General features: G+C 38.8%; 2 protein-coding genes across 2 annotated transcripts in view; one reads left to right on the top strand and one right to left on the bottom strand.

The window, feature by feature from the left end:
* The window catches only part of angpt2a (angiopoietin 2a), a 60,828-nt gene extending 48,394 nt beyond the window's left edge, over positions 1–12,434 (bottom strand). The window contains exon 1 of the mRNA XM_007894036.2: positions 12,109–12,434. Coding sequence (XP_007892227.1) covers positions 12,109–12,390 — 282 coding nt within the window. The 5' untranslated portion in view covers positions 12,391–12,434. The remainder of the gene's footprint in view (positions 1–12,108) is intronic.
* Positions 1–17,703, top strand: part of mcph1 (microcephalin 1) — a 165,611-nt gene that overhangs the window by 95,050 nt on the left and 52,858 nt on the right. The window lies entirely within an intron of this gene.

The following is a 17,703-nucleotide window of genomic DNA, read 5'->3' as shown; positions in this document are numbered from 1 at the left end:
CCTTGACGGTCCAGTTTAATATCCTTATTCTATGATTGCTTCTATTCCTACATTAAAATTTATATAATCCTACAACACATTTCCTAATTGTCTGCCCACGTAAATCTCATGGCATTATTCCACAGTTATTATAGTAACTATAGAACAGTGAGCCCAAGCTATTCAATCAACAAAACTCAAATAATAATTTTAGCTGTCAACACTATTCAGTGTACAGATGGTCTCCATCTAATTCTGTACATGTTATAAAATTATCCAGTTCTGAAAGTGATGACAGGATAATAATTCTTTCTTGGGATGCGGATGACATTTCTGAACTCCTCAGTTGAAAGTTAACCATCTTGTCGCTCATAGTTTTCATGCTGCTAAGGGTAAAGGATAGAGTGTCATAAATGTGAAATTTTGCAACATCAGACATCAAGGACAAAGCATTTATATGATCTGGTTTAGCAAAACCAGGTGCAAAGTAAAACTAAGTTAATTTCGCCTACAAAAAATACAAACAATCCACTTCACAGTGTGTTCAGTCAAGCGCTTTGAGATGTCTCAATAATGTGATAAGGTGAAATGGAGTGCCAACTCCACTTACGCCTGCTGGCCTGCTCCATTTCCATGGTTCTTCCTTTTCCACTCTGCTTTTGGTCACCTTTCTTGGCCGTGAATACGTTATAACCCGCTACAGCCAAATGTCAGCAACACCGAGGCTGTCCTACATAGCTTCTGTGATCGCCTTCTCAGGTACTAACAGCATTGACCTGAATGCTCACTCCACTTAACAGATCCATTGTGAACCTCAGTGTCTTGTTCAGCCCCCAGCGTTACTTCAAAACCTACATCCGGACTCTCACTCCCTTGGCTTTGCCTCAACTCTGCTACAGCTTCTCCACATGGGCTGGTGAGACTCTCATTCATGCCTTCATCGGGTCCATGCTCGACTATTTGAATGCACTGCTTACCGAACGCCTCAGTGTCTCTCCTGCATCCCACACCCAAGCTCCATGAACCTTTAATCATCATCCTCACTTGGTCCCCATGCGATGGATTCTAATTCTTACCTTCAAATCCCCACCTTCACCCCATCCTACTTCTGCAGCCTCCTGCGACCCTACTGCCCCAGCCACTCCCTCCACTGAGCAAACATCAGGTTACTTCATGTACCCTAACTGATCTGCTCCACCGTTACTGGCAGAGCTTTCAGCTATTCTGGTCCTCCCACACAAACACACACACAGTCTAGAACGCCATCTTCGAGTATCTCTGTCTTGCCCTCTCCCTTCCAATGTCGAAACCTATTTTTTTTGACAGCGCTTTTGGCCCCCTTGCCCCCGTTGCAGTTATTCCTTCCCCAACCCCAAGCTCGGGCTCCAGGTCAGTGGTGCGAAACGTTTTAAGACTCCCTCTCAGCATGAAAGGTTTTATATAAATGTAAAATATTATTGCATTCATTCTCATGCTTTATTACTTGCAACCATCCATTGTGCTGTATACTGTATTACAAGTTGTGAGAATATTTGGTCTGGATTCAATTCTAGACATAATGTAGTTATTCTACACACCCACATGACTTACTTAAAACAGCTGGTCGAATAAGTAAGGTTTTGTTCCTTAAAGCTGTAAGATCCCATTTGGCTGTTGCCATGACATACTCCATCTAATCATTGAAAAGTGACATGGTAACCTGGATTTCCTTTAAGGCTTTTAAAATTGTTGACTTGTCAGTTTAGTTTTTCAGGTCTTTGTAAAGAAATAACGGTGCATTGGTTGGACGTGTGGTTAAACTGGTTTGGAACAGACCCTAATTCTGCTGCAATCAGCCCAGTCCTAAGAAGTGTCAGGTCTTATGTCAGCATTCCTTTAATTTTCCCCAATCCAGCTTTTCACCATCCATCCTCTTGTCAAGTAACAAAACAAAAGATTCTCAAAAGCATCATAACTCAGCCATATCACTCTCAACAAGTTTACACAGCAAGTTAACTGTGAGTTATGTTAGGAGCGTGCTGTGTTGCTTCTTGTTTGCCTTTATTTCTCCGTTATGGGATAATGCACTTGACAGCACTGATGCTCAGTGTTGGTTTAGGCTTAAGTTTGGCAATGTTTACTTTAAAAGTCAAATTCACAAACAACATCTAATCCCTTCAAATGGATAAATATATATACCAGCATCTATTTAGAACAGAGTAAATAAAAATAAGTTGCTAGACAAAAAATCACCCGAAAGCAATGATTTAATTGGTACTGTGTTAGGTTATCACCCACAAGGACTCCTGTCTGTAATTTTCAGCATTTTCTTGCATCTGTTTATTATAGTGAAATACAAACACAAAGTTAGTTTACATTGCTGGTTGCAGCAAACTAAATGGGGAAACTTTGTACACGCGTTTTGCTTCTCTTAACTCATAAGAGAAATCCACAAGAGAGTTTTTACATTCTTTCATTTCCTCTACTTTGCTTTTACTATTCTCCACGATAATTCCAGCCCTGTATAATAAAGGAGATGGATATCTGGTCAGAAGTTTTGGGGTTCAAGCCTCACATTAGTACTTGAGCTCACAGTCTAGGCTGGAATCCAGGGCAATACTGGGGGAGTGTGACATGGGTACTTTGAATGAGACTTTAAGATGAGGAACTGACACTATTTGAAGAGAGAAATGAGTTTCCCTCCCAATGTCCAGCCTAACAATCATCCTGATGAATTAGTCATTCACCTCATTGCCGTTTGTGAGACTGTGCTGTGTGCAAAATGGCTGCTAAGTTTGCTTTCAAAAGAACAGTGATTACATGTGACAGTAATTACTGTGAATCACTTTGCGAAGTTTTGATGTTATACATGCTATAAAAATGCAAGTTATAGTAATCATAATCCTTGCATTTGATACAGCGCTTAATCACGTCTTAGAGACGTCTCAAAGTGCTTCATAAGATATACTGTAAAGTGTAGTGACTGTTTTTAAAAAATGTTAAATGCGAGTTCTTTTTCCCCCTCAATTTGGCGGTGGTCAATTGTGTTCTGCACTCCCCAATGTGGATGTATATTCTCATTTAGGCATATTGGTGTCATGTCTTTAAGTTTGTTTTTCTGTGTCAAAATGGCTTCAGTGAAAAGACAACTGCTTCCATTGCTGATTTGCACATCACCCAATGGAGTTTTCAAAGCATTCCTATTTGGTTGTTTAGCCAAGATTGTATTCCTGTGCACTATTTTGTATTTGTTTTTGCTGTTTCTATGGTTGCTTTGTCCTCTCAGCTTCAGGGGCATCAAGCCAGACAGATGAAGATAAATTACAAGGGGGAAAGAAGGGGAAACTTACCCGATATATTAAAAAGTCATTCTTAAAAATAGAAGTATGAGACTTAGATAACAAGACCAATTGGGGGTTGAATGTAATTTAGCTGATTTTTTGCTCAGTGTGTTCCAGGTAGCAGAATTGGCTGATATGGACTTGAACCATTATTTGCCTCATTCAGTGATTTTTTTGCTGTGCAGTGTAACAACAACAAATTACCCTTGTACAGCGCCCTTCACGTCAGAAAGACATCCCAGGGCGCTGGACAATCGTGGGTTTTTGGACCCGAGCTGGGAGGTGGGGTCAGGAGAAGTGGAGGGCAGGGGGGGAAGGGGTGGGAGGGTGACCGAAGAGGAAGGTCTTTAAACGCGATTTGAAAGAGGCAAAAGAGGGGGTGATGCGGAAGGATTGCAGGATAGAGTTCCAGAGTGTGGGGGAAGAGATGCTGAATGCCCGACCACCAACAGTGAGGTGGGAAGTGCGGGGGACCTGAACAGGCCAGTGTCCTTCCAACGGACAGACTGATATGGGGTTAGAAAGTTGGAGAGGTGGGGGGAGCAAGACTGTGGAGGGCTTTGAAGGTGAGAACAAGGGATGCAGGAGAATGTACATTTATGTAGAGCCTTTCACGTCAGGAGGACATCCCAAATCGCTCAGCATTACTAAAACAGGTGTCTAAGAAATGTACTTGCAATATTTGGTGTTACTTTAAAATTGTAATGCACTTGTTTTCAATCATGAGGTTTGTAAAATTGCCCATTGGAGCAAAATGCCAATTAGCCCATCTTCTTTTCTACCTGAAGTACATAAAACGGAATGAACCGCTTGAGAATACGATGTGAAGACGTGTAGAGAGTGTAAAACAGTAATAAGTGAATTAAGGAAAAGAACAGATAAAACACAGATCAGTTAAGGTTGTGGACAAACTTGAATAAATAGGGAAAGAAGAATCCATATGCAGTCGGTGGGGGTGTGGGCGTGAGAAACATAGATGCCCAAGATTTCTAAAAAGAAATCTGCAATTAAATCTACTACAACTAAAATGAATTGCGGAAACCCAGCTTCCAAATTAACAACATTGAGGCTAAATTTTAGAATTTTCCAAAATTGTGCACATTCTTAAATTTTATGCCAATGCTTTTATGAGCCCTTTTGAAGTGTGGCAGCTGTTAAATTCTAAGAATGAATGTAGAATAAAAACATTAATAATAATCCTTGCATTTGACATATTGCCTCTTAACGTCGTCGAGACGTCTAAAGCGCTTCACAGAATTGATTGTAAAGTGTGTGACTGTGGATTGAGTGACCACGTATCTTTTTCTTTTTGGAGGGTTTATTATCCCCTGAAAGTGATCTGCTAATTGACTAACAACGAGGTTCCTAGTGCTTAGTGCTAGGTAAACAAAGGCGTGTGGAGTAAGGAAACTTGCCTAAGGTTTCACTCCATCTGGAAATAGAACCTGGGTCCTCTCCCTTGCAAGTCGATCGCACTAACCACTGCACTGCAGGACTCCACTAACAGATAATGAAGCTAAAAAACTGCAATGCACAAACTGTGATCGTGAGCCCTGGTTCACAGCATTTTGCTTTCAAGCCTATTCCAAGTCGAGAAATGGCCGACCGAAGGGCTGAACAGCAAAACCCTGGCTGAATATCATCCTTCGCTTGTCTTTGAGATCACAATTTCTTAATTGAATTTAATTGAACGGAAGTTGCAATTAACACAGCACTTTCCAGTCTGCAAATGCCATATTTTCAATCCTAACTTCTAGTCTTTTTTTTGTTCAACAGACTTTCAACAGGAATTTGTGCTTAAATCAACCTCCTATTATAATGGACTGGGAAAACTTACTTAAAAAAACCTCCTGCGATTATCCTAATTGTTGAGTGAGCACCACGTTTTGAAACCGTTAATCCAAGAACATAATTTATAACTTTTAAACTGGTATCTCATGGGTCTTTAAAGGGAGTCCAAGTCAAACTAATGACTTAAGTGAAAGCTGTGCAAGGCCCCATGTTGAAATTAAGAACCTGGAGTCACCAATAGTGAGCGTTCTGTCACGTAAGTAAGCTTCAGCGGCCAGCTTGGTTCGCTACCCTCATTTCACATTCATCAGCAATGTCATTCCAGGGCAGAAACACAGTCGCAATAACTGTGATATATTAGCGGAGGGGAAAGATTAAGAAGTTAGAACACAAGACATTTTCCTGTGCAAACATTGTTTCTAGGAAAAATAGGATTTGTGGTATTCCACTCTCATGATTATTAATGCCATATGTCACAACAATCCTTTTTTTTGTGTGGGTCTTGTTCCATTGACACAGCCACCCAGCTGGATTCTCGATCCACTGCCTGTGAGCTGTACCAGAATAGAAGTTGCCATCAAGTGAAAACCGTGCATTTAACATCTTTCAATATGAATTTCTCAGCAGTCGTCGAGCTTCTCATTCCACATTTATTTTTGTAGCCGTTTTGCAAAGCGTTGTTTATTGTTAATGCGCCAGGCTCAGAAATATTTCTCTTCATTTTGTGAGAAATGTTAACAGCATCATCATTGGATGGGGTAAAACGTGGGGTTATTCTTTAAAAAGTAAGTTTTCCATTATGTTTCACAGGCGATTGGAAAGTGGCGATCAGATTGGAGACAGTTTAATTCCACTATATAATCACAGCCACATAGGGAAATCTAGACTGCTTGTTTCTCTATTGATTTATCAAGTTTTAAAGTCACTTTGATCATGACAGTAGTCTATCCTGCATTCCTAACCATCCTGTCACACTCAATTGAGGATTTCTACGGTTCTAAATGTGAATCCTTTCGAGCAACTTGAGCTGTTTGTCTGTCTTACTCTTAGTTGTCCGGTGCAGGGTACAAATGCTGTTTTTTATTACCTGCATGAGCGCAGTAAGTCATTCCATACACGACAATCAAGTCCCCAGATATGCCCAATCCATCGCTGGTACTCACAATGAACGGGACTAGTGGCAAAATAAGGTTGGCAGAGGTTAAAGGAATGCAGATGAAGGTCAGATGCCTTCAGTCACGGGCCATTTTATGGCCTCTGCTAAGTCTTGTTTTGCCACAAGGCTCAGTTCCTTGCAGATTGCAACAGCGAACAACATTGTGCTTCGCACGTCATAGCTCCACGATTGGTGCCAGCCCTTTACTGTCACCTTTTTGAGTGGCCAGTAAATCCTGTGGACTGGGTTTGTAGCAAATCGATTGCACAATACTGACAATGTGCTGATAAACTTAAACATTGTGACTTCTGGAAAAATAAAACCAGAAAAAGCTGTATATAATCACAAAAGTTCAACCAGTGTCTGAAAGATAATAATAATTATAATAATCCTTGCATTTGATATAGCGCCTTATCATGTCTTCGTCTCAAAGTGTTTCAGAGAATATACTGTGAAGTATAGTGACTATATTTTGTGTGCGAAACGTGGCAATGTGTCCCAAAATAGTCGTAGATTGAGTGACCAAATTATTTTTTTAAGGGATTATTATAATAATAATAATAATAATAATAATAGAATAACATTTTGGGCTCGACCCTTTGAACAGAACACAATTCGCATGAAAAAGAAAATTCAGACTACTTTTTTCCTTTTCTATTTACGTATTTCAATATTTTGCAAACAAAAACTCAACTCTATTTACTACTGATTGATTCATGTGTGTTTGGAAGTAAGAGCTCTTGGTTTGGTAAGTTTCAAACCTACTTACCAATATTACTATTTAGCCACAGAGATAAACAAGTTTTGTTTTATCTAGAGCTGGAAAAATATATCATAATCGTTTCATATAGATATGTTTATATTTTTAATTTATTTGACCTTAGATCATAATATTACGCAAGTTTGTGGTAAAAAGCATGCCAAGTATTTGCACTTCTCATTTAATCATTTAATCAGACTGAAAGACTGCTTCAAATAGTTTTTGGTGCCAGTATCGTCTATTTGCTAAAGTGCCAAATTTAGTTCCTTATCTCTGTTTTGCTGCTTTGAGTCAGTGTGCAAAGTGAAATAATATAGTGTAAGCCTTTAGTCCAAGTTTTCTGTCAAACTAGATGCTAAAGATACAAAACAGGTGACAAGCTGAAGAAGTGTTAAACAAGGAAAGCCCTGACTCAGCAGTAACAGACTGCCTGCCGAGATGAAGAGATTATCACAGCAGCTATGTGTTGCTGTATAAATATTTGGGTTATGCACTCTCTGGAGCCTAACGTAGAAATGTTTTAATTCTTGTCCTGTGACATCAGGTGTTGTTAACCCTCGTGAAATCTAGCCATCTATCAATATTCTCAGTTATTATTTAACCTGACATTCTACCGTCAGCTCGAAAAGGTAGAACAAGGGGAGCGATATTTAAATTCCAATTTCTTTATACATCTGATAGGGGTGACAGATCATCCTGGAGATAGCCGCTTGAAAGAATTTATTTTCTCGATAGCCAGTGGATACTAAACATCTTTTTGTCCTTTTCAAGTGCAAGGTTATTGCGTCTAACATAATGTAATAGCTTGTGTCCTCATCGTGAAATATAATTCATAGAAATCATTTTCTTATACACGCGTCTGTTCTCACATGTCAACATGATGTGTACAAAAGAGTTATTTTAAAACAAATGTTCTTTTACTATGGGAAACGTGTCTAATAGTTTCCACGTACAACATGAGTATTTAGAAACATCATTAATTTTTTTATTGCTCATTTGTCCTTTCGTTTAATTGCCTTGAACGCTCTTGTGTTAGGTTATTGGTAGTTTATCGGAATTCATTCTAAGGCGTTCAACAATATGTTGCGCTTGTCTCTTGTGATTTTTTTTGTCACCCATTTACAGCTTTTCTCATTGCTCTGCTTTCACAGCTGGAAAACTGGGGCAATAAAAATCATTTAAAAAGTAACTAAATTAGTCAGGAAAATAAAAATAATAATAGTGCTTCTTGACGTCTCAAAGCGCTTCACAGAATATACTGCAAAGTGAATTGACTGTATGTTTGTGGGCGAAACTACGGTGGAAAAATCTACCTTATAGAGTATTTGTGTTCTTTTTAAAAAAAAGTTATTTCCACTTTTCTATCATTCTTTGCCTAAAGGAGACGTCTATGAACAATCCTCTCTAATAGCACTTTAAAAATGCAGGAGTGGCACAAGTACACAATGCAATAATACATTTGCATGGAACCTTCACATCGGGAGGACATCTCAAAGTGCTTAGTTCGATCTTTTCGGAGGTCATTGTGTGGGAATCCCGAGCGTGGAGTCTTGTTCAGTCATTAAGTGGCACAGTTTAATGGTGTAAAATTCGCCAGGCAGAAGTTACAAGCATCTTTGTAAGAAATAAGTGTTGAACTATTTAAACCTTGAATTATGAAGGTATCTAAGAAAATATTTTCTTTACTTAATAAAGAATTCTCCCAATTGAAATCAGATGTCACAGCAAGAATTTCAGTGACATGCATTACTGTAACCTACAGTATATTATATACTGTTGCACCTCAACACAGTATATTATATTGTGGAATATCATCCATCTCAAAGTCATAATAATGAGTTTGACTTCAACTCTTGTGCTTTATCATGTCAGTATCAATCGTGTTTGATATATCTTTTGTGCACTTTGTCTCCAAAATGATTGGCGCTTTTCATTTTCACATTTTCAAACTTTTCCCCAAAATGTTTCAGTTGTTTTATATTTTAAAACATCCGGTGAAAATTGTGGAGATGGATTATTTGGTTTGCAGTTGAAAATTAGATCAGGGAGAACATCAGAGAAAAATAACCATCCTATTCTTTTATGCTACCACCAGGAGCACAGCCACTTTACTGTGGTTGTACAGCAGTGTGAACTGAGAAGCTCAGTGCTTCACACACTTGGAATTGGATCCTTGGCCATTTTATTCTGTATTACTGAAGAGACACTCTCCCAATTAGCTGTTTAGAAGCATTACAAGAGACTGTTCAGAAGTCGTAGAACAACGAAGGACTTGCGACAGTGTAGGATTATCAACTGCTTCTCTGGAACTCGCTGGCTCAATCTCTCCTTTGTCTATCCCCTCTTTGCCCATCTTCAATCAAATCACACCTGGAGATTTTCCCTTTTGACCGTGTGTTCGGGCACCAGCCCTCTCTTTCCAGCTCGGCATCAAACCGCACCGTTAATAAGCGCTCCGAGATGCTACTCGCATGAATGGCGCTTTGTAACTTCCAAGTTGTTGTTGTCCCTGCTGCATTTATTCTATTGGTGTGCAAACTGCATTGCTCCTGAAACCTGTTTCCATATTTCGTGTCATGTAACCCACTGCAAAGAGTTGCATAGTTGTAGAGCTGCGATGGGGAATGTTGCATTCACTCCTCTGTATAATGAGCTTCAGGATCTACTAGCTTGTGCTACTTCCTATACCCTTCGACTCTCGGAGGAAGATGGTACATATCACATTACAGAGCAAGTTGTCATAATGCTGATTGGAGAGTGAAAGTGTATGTATGTCCAATATGTATATATTGTTGTTAGTCAATTTGCAGATCGCTTATCCGGGGGTAATAATTCCTTCAAAAGAAATATTTGTGGGAATTTGCTGTACGCAATTGGCTGCCGCGTTTCGCCCACAAAATATACAGTCATTTCACTTTACAGTATATTTTGTGTAGCACTTTGAGACGTCTCGAAGAGGTGGTAAGGTGCTATGTCAAATGTAAGGATTGTTATTATTATTGCTATATGGCCATGTCTTTCCTACGCACTAATATTTTTTTGCTGCACTGTATCAATAACAATAATGTGCATTTATATCACACTTTTCACATGAACACAGCTGATTAAGCACCAAAGCTGGGGATCTGGAGGTGGGGTGGTGGGGACATGACTGAAAGTGCGGTCAAAAAACTAGGTCCTTAAGTCTTTTGACCCCACTTTAAAGATGGGGAAGGAGGGGACGAAACGGAGGGATTCCGGGATGGAATTCCAGAGAGCCAGGATAGAATGGCTTTAAACTTGACCACCGATGGTGGGGCAGATCAGACATGGATATGAAGCAGAGCTTCAGTGTTAGCGGAGCAGAGAGTGGCTGAGGTAGTAAGGTCACAGCATGTCGGGTGGGGTGAGGCTGTGGAGGGATTTGAATGCAAGATTCAGTCACAGAATTTTTCTGTTATACGTTTCTGCATTGAGTATGTAGCAAAAATGACAACCACACAAATTATTTGAACATTTTCATTTACTTTTAAAAGGTTTCTATTACTATTATATTACTGTTCTTGCATGAGGGTTCACATTTCACTAAACCTCCATAATAACCAATTAAAACCAAACTACTCTACTTATCTAAAATGACTAGCAAATTTCCTGTTAGTAATGTTCATATCCACTACTTATATTACTCATAATTCTGATCCTAGCTTGAATTAATCATAAATCAAACTTGATTTGGTTGTGAAGATAACATGGTATTATTTTTACATAGTTATATATAATAATGTTTAACAACAAGTTTCATTACATCTCAAAACATGTTATCCCAGGAATTTTCAATGGGAATCATTCAGCCAAGTTTTAGCCTCATTCCTAAGAGAGAGAAAGAGTTACAGCTTAGTGTCCTGGATAAACCTGGGATTCAATTCAATCTCAGCAGGACTGCACTGGGATAAGTGTAGAGCGGAGAGTATGTTATCTTCCAACAGTGGAAGTAAACTTCTAGGTGGTCACCTCAAGCCATTTCTGCACCTCTCCTCGCAGCCAGTTTCTGATCAGTGTTGGTGGAAACTTAATACCCAACTTAACGTTCATCACTTAAGAACAGATGGAGCACAGAGAATGTGTATCACAAAATAGTACTCACGGATAACATTATACCACGTTTTGTACAAAGTTAGAAAAACGGTAATATTCAGTGTAAGTTAACAATGGGTTGCAAACCCAATGTTTGAGATGTTTTAAGATAGGAAATGAAATTTGCAATTCTCACGCACAACAGCAAGTTTATGCTTTCAAACCAGTGTTTATGTACTGATACTTTGGCTAATTTACAACAAATATATTAGGTGTAGAACAATATGTGATTTTCTTATTTCTGTCCACATATTTTACCTTTTATATATTACATGCATATTGTAAATTAAACGTTAACTACTGTGATTTGTTGTAAAGTGTCTATTGAATTGGTTAGGCACGTGAAAATTGAGAGGAGGCACGTTTGTTTTAGTCTTAAGTTGTGCGAACTGTGAGAGGACCAGTGTCACACATGTGGACTTACAAAACCTGTGCAGCTGTCTCCAGCAACTTTTTGTTTGATTGTTATTCATATTTTTACAAGTTTCTTCAGAGGGATTTGCTGTCAGGAAATAAGAGTCACTCTAACTCACAGCTGGAGTGTGTTGAAAGTATTGATTTAATTCTAAAAATTACTGAACAAGGATTACTTCTCTGGAGACTTTTTACAGTTTTGCTTTCTTACTTTATGATTGACCAATGTTGCTGAACTTCTCAACATGCTTTTTTAAATACCTTTTTAACCAAGGAATATATAATATATTAATAACTACGGCAATAAAAAAATCATCGGCCAAACAGTTGTAATTTGTTTTGTCTGCTTAGAAATGTAGGAAGGACGATATCTTTGCAATAGTCTAGGTTTAGCATTTTGTGTTTAGTGACAAGCTCACAAGACAACTCAGCACACAGCAACTTCCACCAGTCCATATGTCACATTTTACATTGACGTACAGTGCGGTTTGTTAATTTATTGGTAAATTTGCCCTGTTTTCAAAAGTTATGACTCCCCCAAATAGTGTCAGTTTAAAGGAAACTGAAAAACTTACCTTCTGCAGCCACTGTGTGTTGTTTTCCATTATATTTTCAAGTTGTTGAAGCCTTTGCATAGACCCTTCATTATCTGTTTCTGGAGCGTCCCTTTGCACAGTATTAGACACATAGTGAGTTGGCACCGAGCGGCAGTTATCCATCTCAGGAAGCAAAAAGGAATAGCTGCAAGGTCCGTGCTGAATCTGATAATGCCTTTTCCCAACACTATCCATACCTTTGCGGAATCCTGCTCCCAGGGAAAGACTGCAGCTCAGGAAAAACAGAGATGGGATCAACATTTCTGTGTCCGTTGAAAATGCAGTGCAGTCTTTTATATGAAGTGCAACCCAAATATGTTTAGAATCTGTCAAGACGTTTCTCAGTGGTTTTGCTTTTATCCTCTGGAATTCTGTGGTTTAAAAATGCCAAGTATAAAGAACTGCGGATTGTCGCTCCTTGATGTTCTGTCAAAACTGAAGTAATATGGTTCTGTATTACTTCCTGCAGTCTTTCAGTCTGTGTTGCACAGACAATGCTGTAAAGCAAACACAATTCCCAACTGGCTTGGTTTCCCAGCTTTGAATGTGCTCTTTCATCTGAAGCCTTGCTGCACGTTTCTCCAAGCTGCTGTATCTGCTTCAATCAGTGCAGCCTTGTATGATAACTTGACAGGAATTGCAGAGAGAGCGAGGGAGCAAGAGTGTTTGTGTGTACCACTCCCCCCAGGGCTGTCAGTTATCTTTCGACAGGGAGGTCACTGGTCAAACAAAACAGATGCAGGAGTATGTTTCTGTCCAGCCCACACTGCCTTAATCAAAAACGCCAGGCAGAGATGATTGACCAATAACAGAGCCACTGGTAATTCCCTTGCAATCCTTTAAGTAGGTGACCTATGAATAGACAGAAGAAATTGCTCTGACTTCCCTGGCACTGTGAGCCACAGTACATCATACAGTTAGAAAGTTAAAATGCACTATCAATGCAATGTGGATTTAAAAAAAAAAGTTTTGCATTGGATTTTTCTTGCAAAAACTAATAACAAAAACACATGTTACTGAGGACGTAAAAGAAAGTCTGTGATACAGTAGTAATGAAATATGAATTGCACTTAATTATTTGCAGATTATAATGCAAAATGGGTTGTGAATTTTAACTTGTGACCATCTCTATGACCTGTTGAAGAAGCGGACGGTTCTGTTCAGAAAATCGCTGTTTATCTTAAACTGGAATGATCAGGTAATGTCACTGCCTGAATTTGAAAAGTTTAATAGCCTTCTGCGTATCACACCGTGAGCAGCTCGAGCAGACAAGTAACGGAAAGGCTATCATGGCAAGTCAGCATGCTTTAAAGAAATAAATCATCCACTTTATACATTATACTAAATATTTCGGAGGAAATAAGTTTTATTTGGGGAGAGGCACAGTTGGGGAACATTCATGAACTGCTCAAGATTTGCTGCTACGGCTTTCAATGTCCTTTCAGCTTTCAGATTATGTCACAGCCCCAAAACTTGTATTTAATTGTTTCTGAAATGCTTAATGCCGAAGAAAGTTTGTAAGATTCAGCAGACAGGCGAACACAAAACCCCCTTTTCATTGGTAAACCTCTGTTCTGTTCCATCAACTATGAGAACGAAAAGTGAGTCTTATTCTTCTTTCCTTTGCCTTTTGTCAATGTTCCTGTCAATTAGGTTTCTGGTTGAAGAATTGAGTTTTGTTTTGAAAAAACATTCCCCCTCGGCTGAAACACTTCAGTTCCGCTGGCTGGATTTTTATACCTTGCGAATTCTTAAAACGGAAAAATTAAAGTGTTTCACTAATTGATCCATTAGCTCTGTGAAAATGTGTTCTTCTGCTTTAAAAGATTGAAGTAATTTTGAAGGCCAATTCATATAAGCCTTTAAACTGTAGATCTTTTGATAGCCTTGCAAATTATTAGATGGGAATTGATTTTTTCTCTGATACATATTAGAAGTTTGATCACAAGAACGCTATTCACCTTAAGTTCAGATGTGTTTTCTGGTCTTTTCTTTTGGTGTAGCAAGTTTGTTTCTAGTGCAATTATTAGTTAAGTGCTCAATTTTTTTTCCCTTCAGGGACATGTCCCTCCAGAGTGGCTGTGACAGTGAGTGTGATTAATTTACACGAAAAGCCAATGAGTTGTGCACTTGAAGTTTGATAGGCCCCACAATCCAAAGAAGAAGGGATTTGTTCTCATAGGTTTTTTAAAAATGCAGTTGCCAGACAGCCTTCCTTGGCAGCCAGGCTAAAATTAATTTTCTTCTCTGGGAAACAGAAAAATTCTATTTGATTTGGCCTAGATAGATAGTCATTTTTATTCTGCGTATATGCCGTCGTGAGAGCAGATTCCTGAACAGTGCACATTATCTATTGAAATACACCATTTGGTATATGAATAAGAATGGTAAACAATGCGATCAATTGAAGGGGGGGAAATTTCAAACAAATCTGCAGAAACTCTAGTTCAGTGAGTGAGCACTAAGCATATGGAACAGGCTCCCTCAAGAGATGGTGGAAGCAGAAAGTGTTGATTCTTTCAAGAACAAATTGGATAGATTTCTGTCAGCAAAATAATTTCTCAGGATACAGTACGTAGTTGGTACTTGACATGTTGCTTGCGACTGCCAGGATGGTGGGATGCGAACTGGATGGACCTTGGTCTCCTTTCCCCTAGCAAATTTTTATCTTATATAGCTTTCATTTGATATTTAACCTTTCTTGTCAGGAGGATGTCTCAAAACTCTTCACAAAATTTTCTGTTGAGTGTAGTGACTGTATATTAATAGGCGAGCCCTCAAGAACTTCCCTTTTGTGACAAATCCAACAGCAGGAAAATATGAAGAGTTCACTTTAACAAACCACAAAGTGGAGACCGTATGAGTCTTTCAATTCTGTGCCTCAGGATGGCAAGGCCACACACCACAGTTTAAGATGGAAAGGATGTGGTTCCTGACTTGCTGATCTCTTTCGGGAAGCTCTGAGCACAATTGCAAGCAGTTCACCAAGTGAGGACTGCTTTAATTCACCTTGTAGCCGGTTACAGGGCAGCACTGATCAAGCAGGTCAACTGTTTGTCTTCTCATCCCCAAGTAGCATGAGGAAACTAGGGAAAGGTGAACAAGAAACTGATCGGGGTGGGAGGGGGCACTTGTAAAAAAAAAAGCTGACTCATTAAATTGTTTCATCATAGTAATAAATAAAAATGCTTACATTTAAATTAGCATCTCATCACATCTTTGAGATACCTCAAAGTGCTTCGCAGGTTTTTTCTGTTAATAATAATAATCTTTGCATTTGATACAGCGTCTTATCACGTTGTTGAGGCATCTCAAAGAACAGGATATATTGTAAAATGTAGTTACTGTATTTTGCGGGCAAAACGGGCATAGTAATGTCCCACAAAAAGCCATTAATTGAGTTTTTTTTTCTGTGGGATTGTTAGCCAGGAGACCAAGAGAAACTCCCTTCTCTTTTCGAATAGTATCATGGGATCCTTAATGCCTACACGAACAAGTACAGATGGCACCTTGGTTTAATTCTCATCCAAGGGACGGAACCTCCAACAAGGCAGTGCTCCTTTTTTAGAAAGAATTTTTTTTAAAAAAATCCCCAAACCCACAGACATCTGTGAGAAAGTGATTAAATCTACAAAGATCTTGTTGTTTTAAGCATTTTCAACCTCACTTTCTTCAGTTCCTTTATGTTATTACTGAATGTTGTTTGAGACATGCTTACGTTTATGTCTATGTGGCTCACTAATGGAGTTGTGGTTCTCTGTCATGAGGCACCTATTGGTATGCGTGTCTGTGTGTCGGCAAATACTCTTCTGAGTAATGAATCCGGCCAAAGCTCTCACAGCAGTTATCAGATACAGTCTGAATACAAAGTGCTTATCGGTATATGTGTCAAGAATTCCCCATGCTGTCCTTTTATGCATCTCTCTAAGTTAAATTCGGTCGTGAATAGCAATGATCAAACATAATGAACAGAGTCTAATGTGACAACTAAGCAGATTTTGTAAAATAATATTCAGTTCTGCATAGGTTAAGTTTTCTGAGACGTGGAACAGTTTTGAATTGTACACTAAGATTAAGAGGTTACGTGTGCATTCCTGTGGTTGAGTTCTGGGTTAGAATCTAGCTCTGACTAATTGACTGAAAGGTCCTGTGTAAAATTAACTTGTGTAGCCTCAACTCTGGGATTTTCATCCACTGCACAATTTGTCAATGTCATTTTGGCCGTAAGGATAGCTGATGTACAAATTGGAAAAATGTCACACTGGAGCACTAGAGGGTGCTCAGCATAGGCTGAAAGTTAAAGCACAGCACATTGTCACGGAGTAACAGAGATCTTTACTCTGTATGTGGCTTGTGTTATACCATGAGCGAGGGTTTTTTGGTGCTAAACTCTTCAAGACATTACCCCGAGTGAAACTGCACTCTATCAATGCAAGATGTTGTGATACAAAGTGCCCAAAATGGAAAAAAATACAATTTTCTAACCTTCACAGGGTAGGCATTAAAGTATAGATGTATATATTTTCCGGAAACAAATAGGTGAACTAAAGTACCTTTATCTATATTCAACTGACCTACAGCAAATGACATGTTAAAGTTGTAAATTGAACACCAGCTCACTATATGTGTATTACTGTACTAACAAATTGACTTTCGGAGAAAGTAAAGGGGTGAAATTTGCAACTCGGTTTCCAAATGGTGCAAATGTATTCCTTAATTAGTGCCAAAGTTACCGTGCCTGTTAGCTGGTCAAGTCTATGGGCTAACTCCAACTTTAATACTTGAACTCCAGAGCTCACTCTAATCTGCCGTTTGTTACAACTACAATTTGCATTTATCTAGCGCTCTGCACGCAGGTTGCATCTTATTTAATAAAGCAGCTATTCATTAAAAAAATTGTGTTTGATATTTGTGTTCTATCCTCCCAACGTGAAAGGCGCTGTGTAAATGTAAATCATTGTGGACTCATTTGTATTTGTAAGTGCAAAAACTAAAGAAAACTTAACTTGGTCGGTTTCCTTTTAGACAGCATTTGAAATGCTGCTTTTGAGACCCAGAAATGGAGCTTTACAGTGGTGATTTCCTCAGAATCATCCATTGTGTTAAGGCTGTCAGTGGTGGGTTTGAGAGAGGGAGACCCAAATAAGGGAAGGAAAAATAGCTAAAGGTGAAATATGAGAGTGAAGTTCTAAATTAAATCATCGCAGAATAACACAAAGCAATTCTATAGCTATTGCTCCATTAGTCAACCTAAAAAAAATGTCATACTGATGGACTTAAATATTGTGCTTACGGTCAGTCATCTGCCCTCTCCCCCCGCCCGGCTTGACGTTAGGCTCCGCACTGTTAAGCGCTCCAAGACACTGCCATGCGTGAAGGACCCTATATAAATGCAAGTTGTTGTTAAATATTGTAGGTATAAAAGTAGACAAGTAAGTTTGAATTGTTATTTTTCTTTCCTTTATTCTATAAAGGCTAGGAAGCATTGCACTGCAGTTATTTTTTTTATAAATCAGCTACATTTGGTTAACATAAATTTGCTAAATTTGCTATTTTCCATTTACAGGTCTTATC

This window comes from Callorhinchus milii, unplaced genomic scaffold (genome assembly GCF_018977255.1).
Source record: "Callorhinchus milii isolate IMCB2004 unplaced genomic scaffold, IMCB_Cmil_1.0 Scaffold3, whole genome shotgun sequence".
Taxonomy (NCBI): domain Eukaryota; kingdom Metazoa; phylum Chordata; class Chondrichthyes; order Chimaeriformes; family Callorhinchidae; genus Callorhinchus; species Callorhinchus milii.
Note: the sequence above shows the minus strand (reverse complement) of the source record. Positions and strands in the feature narration are given on the sequence as shown.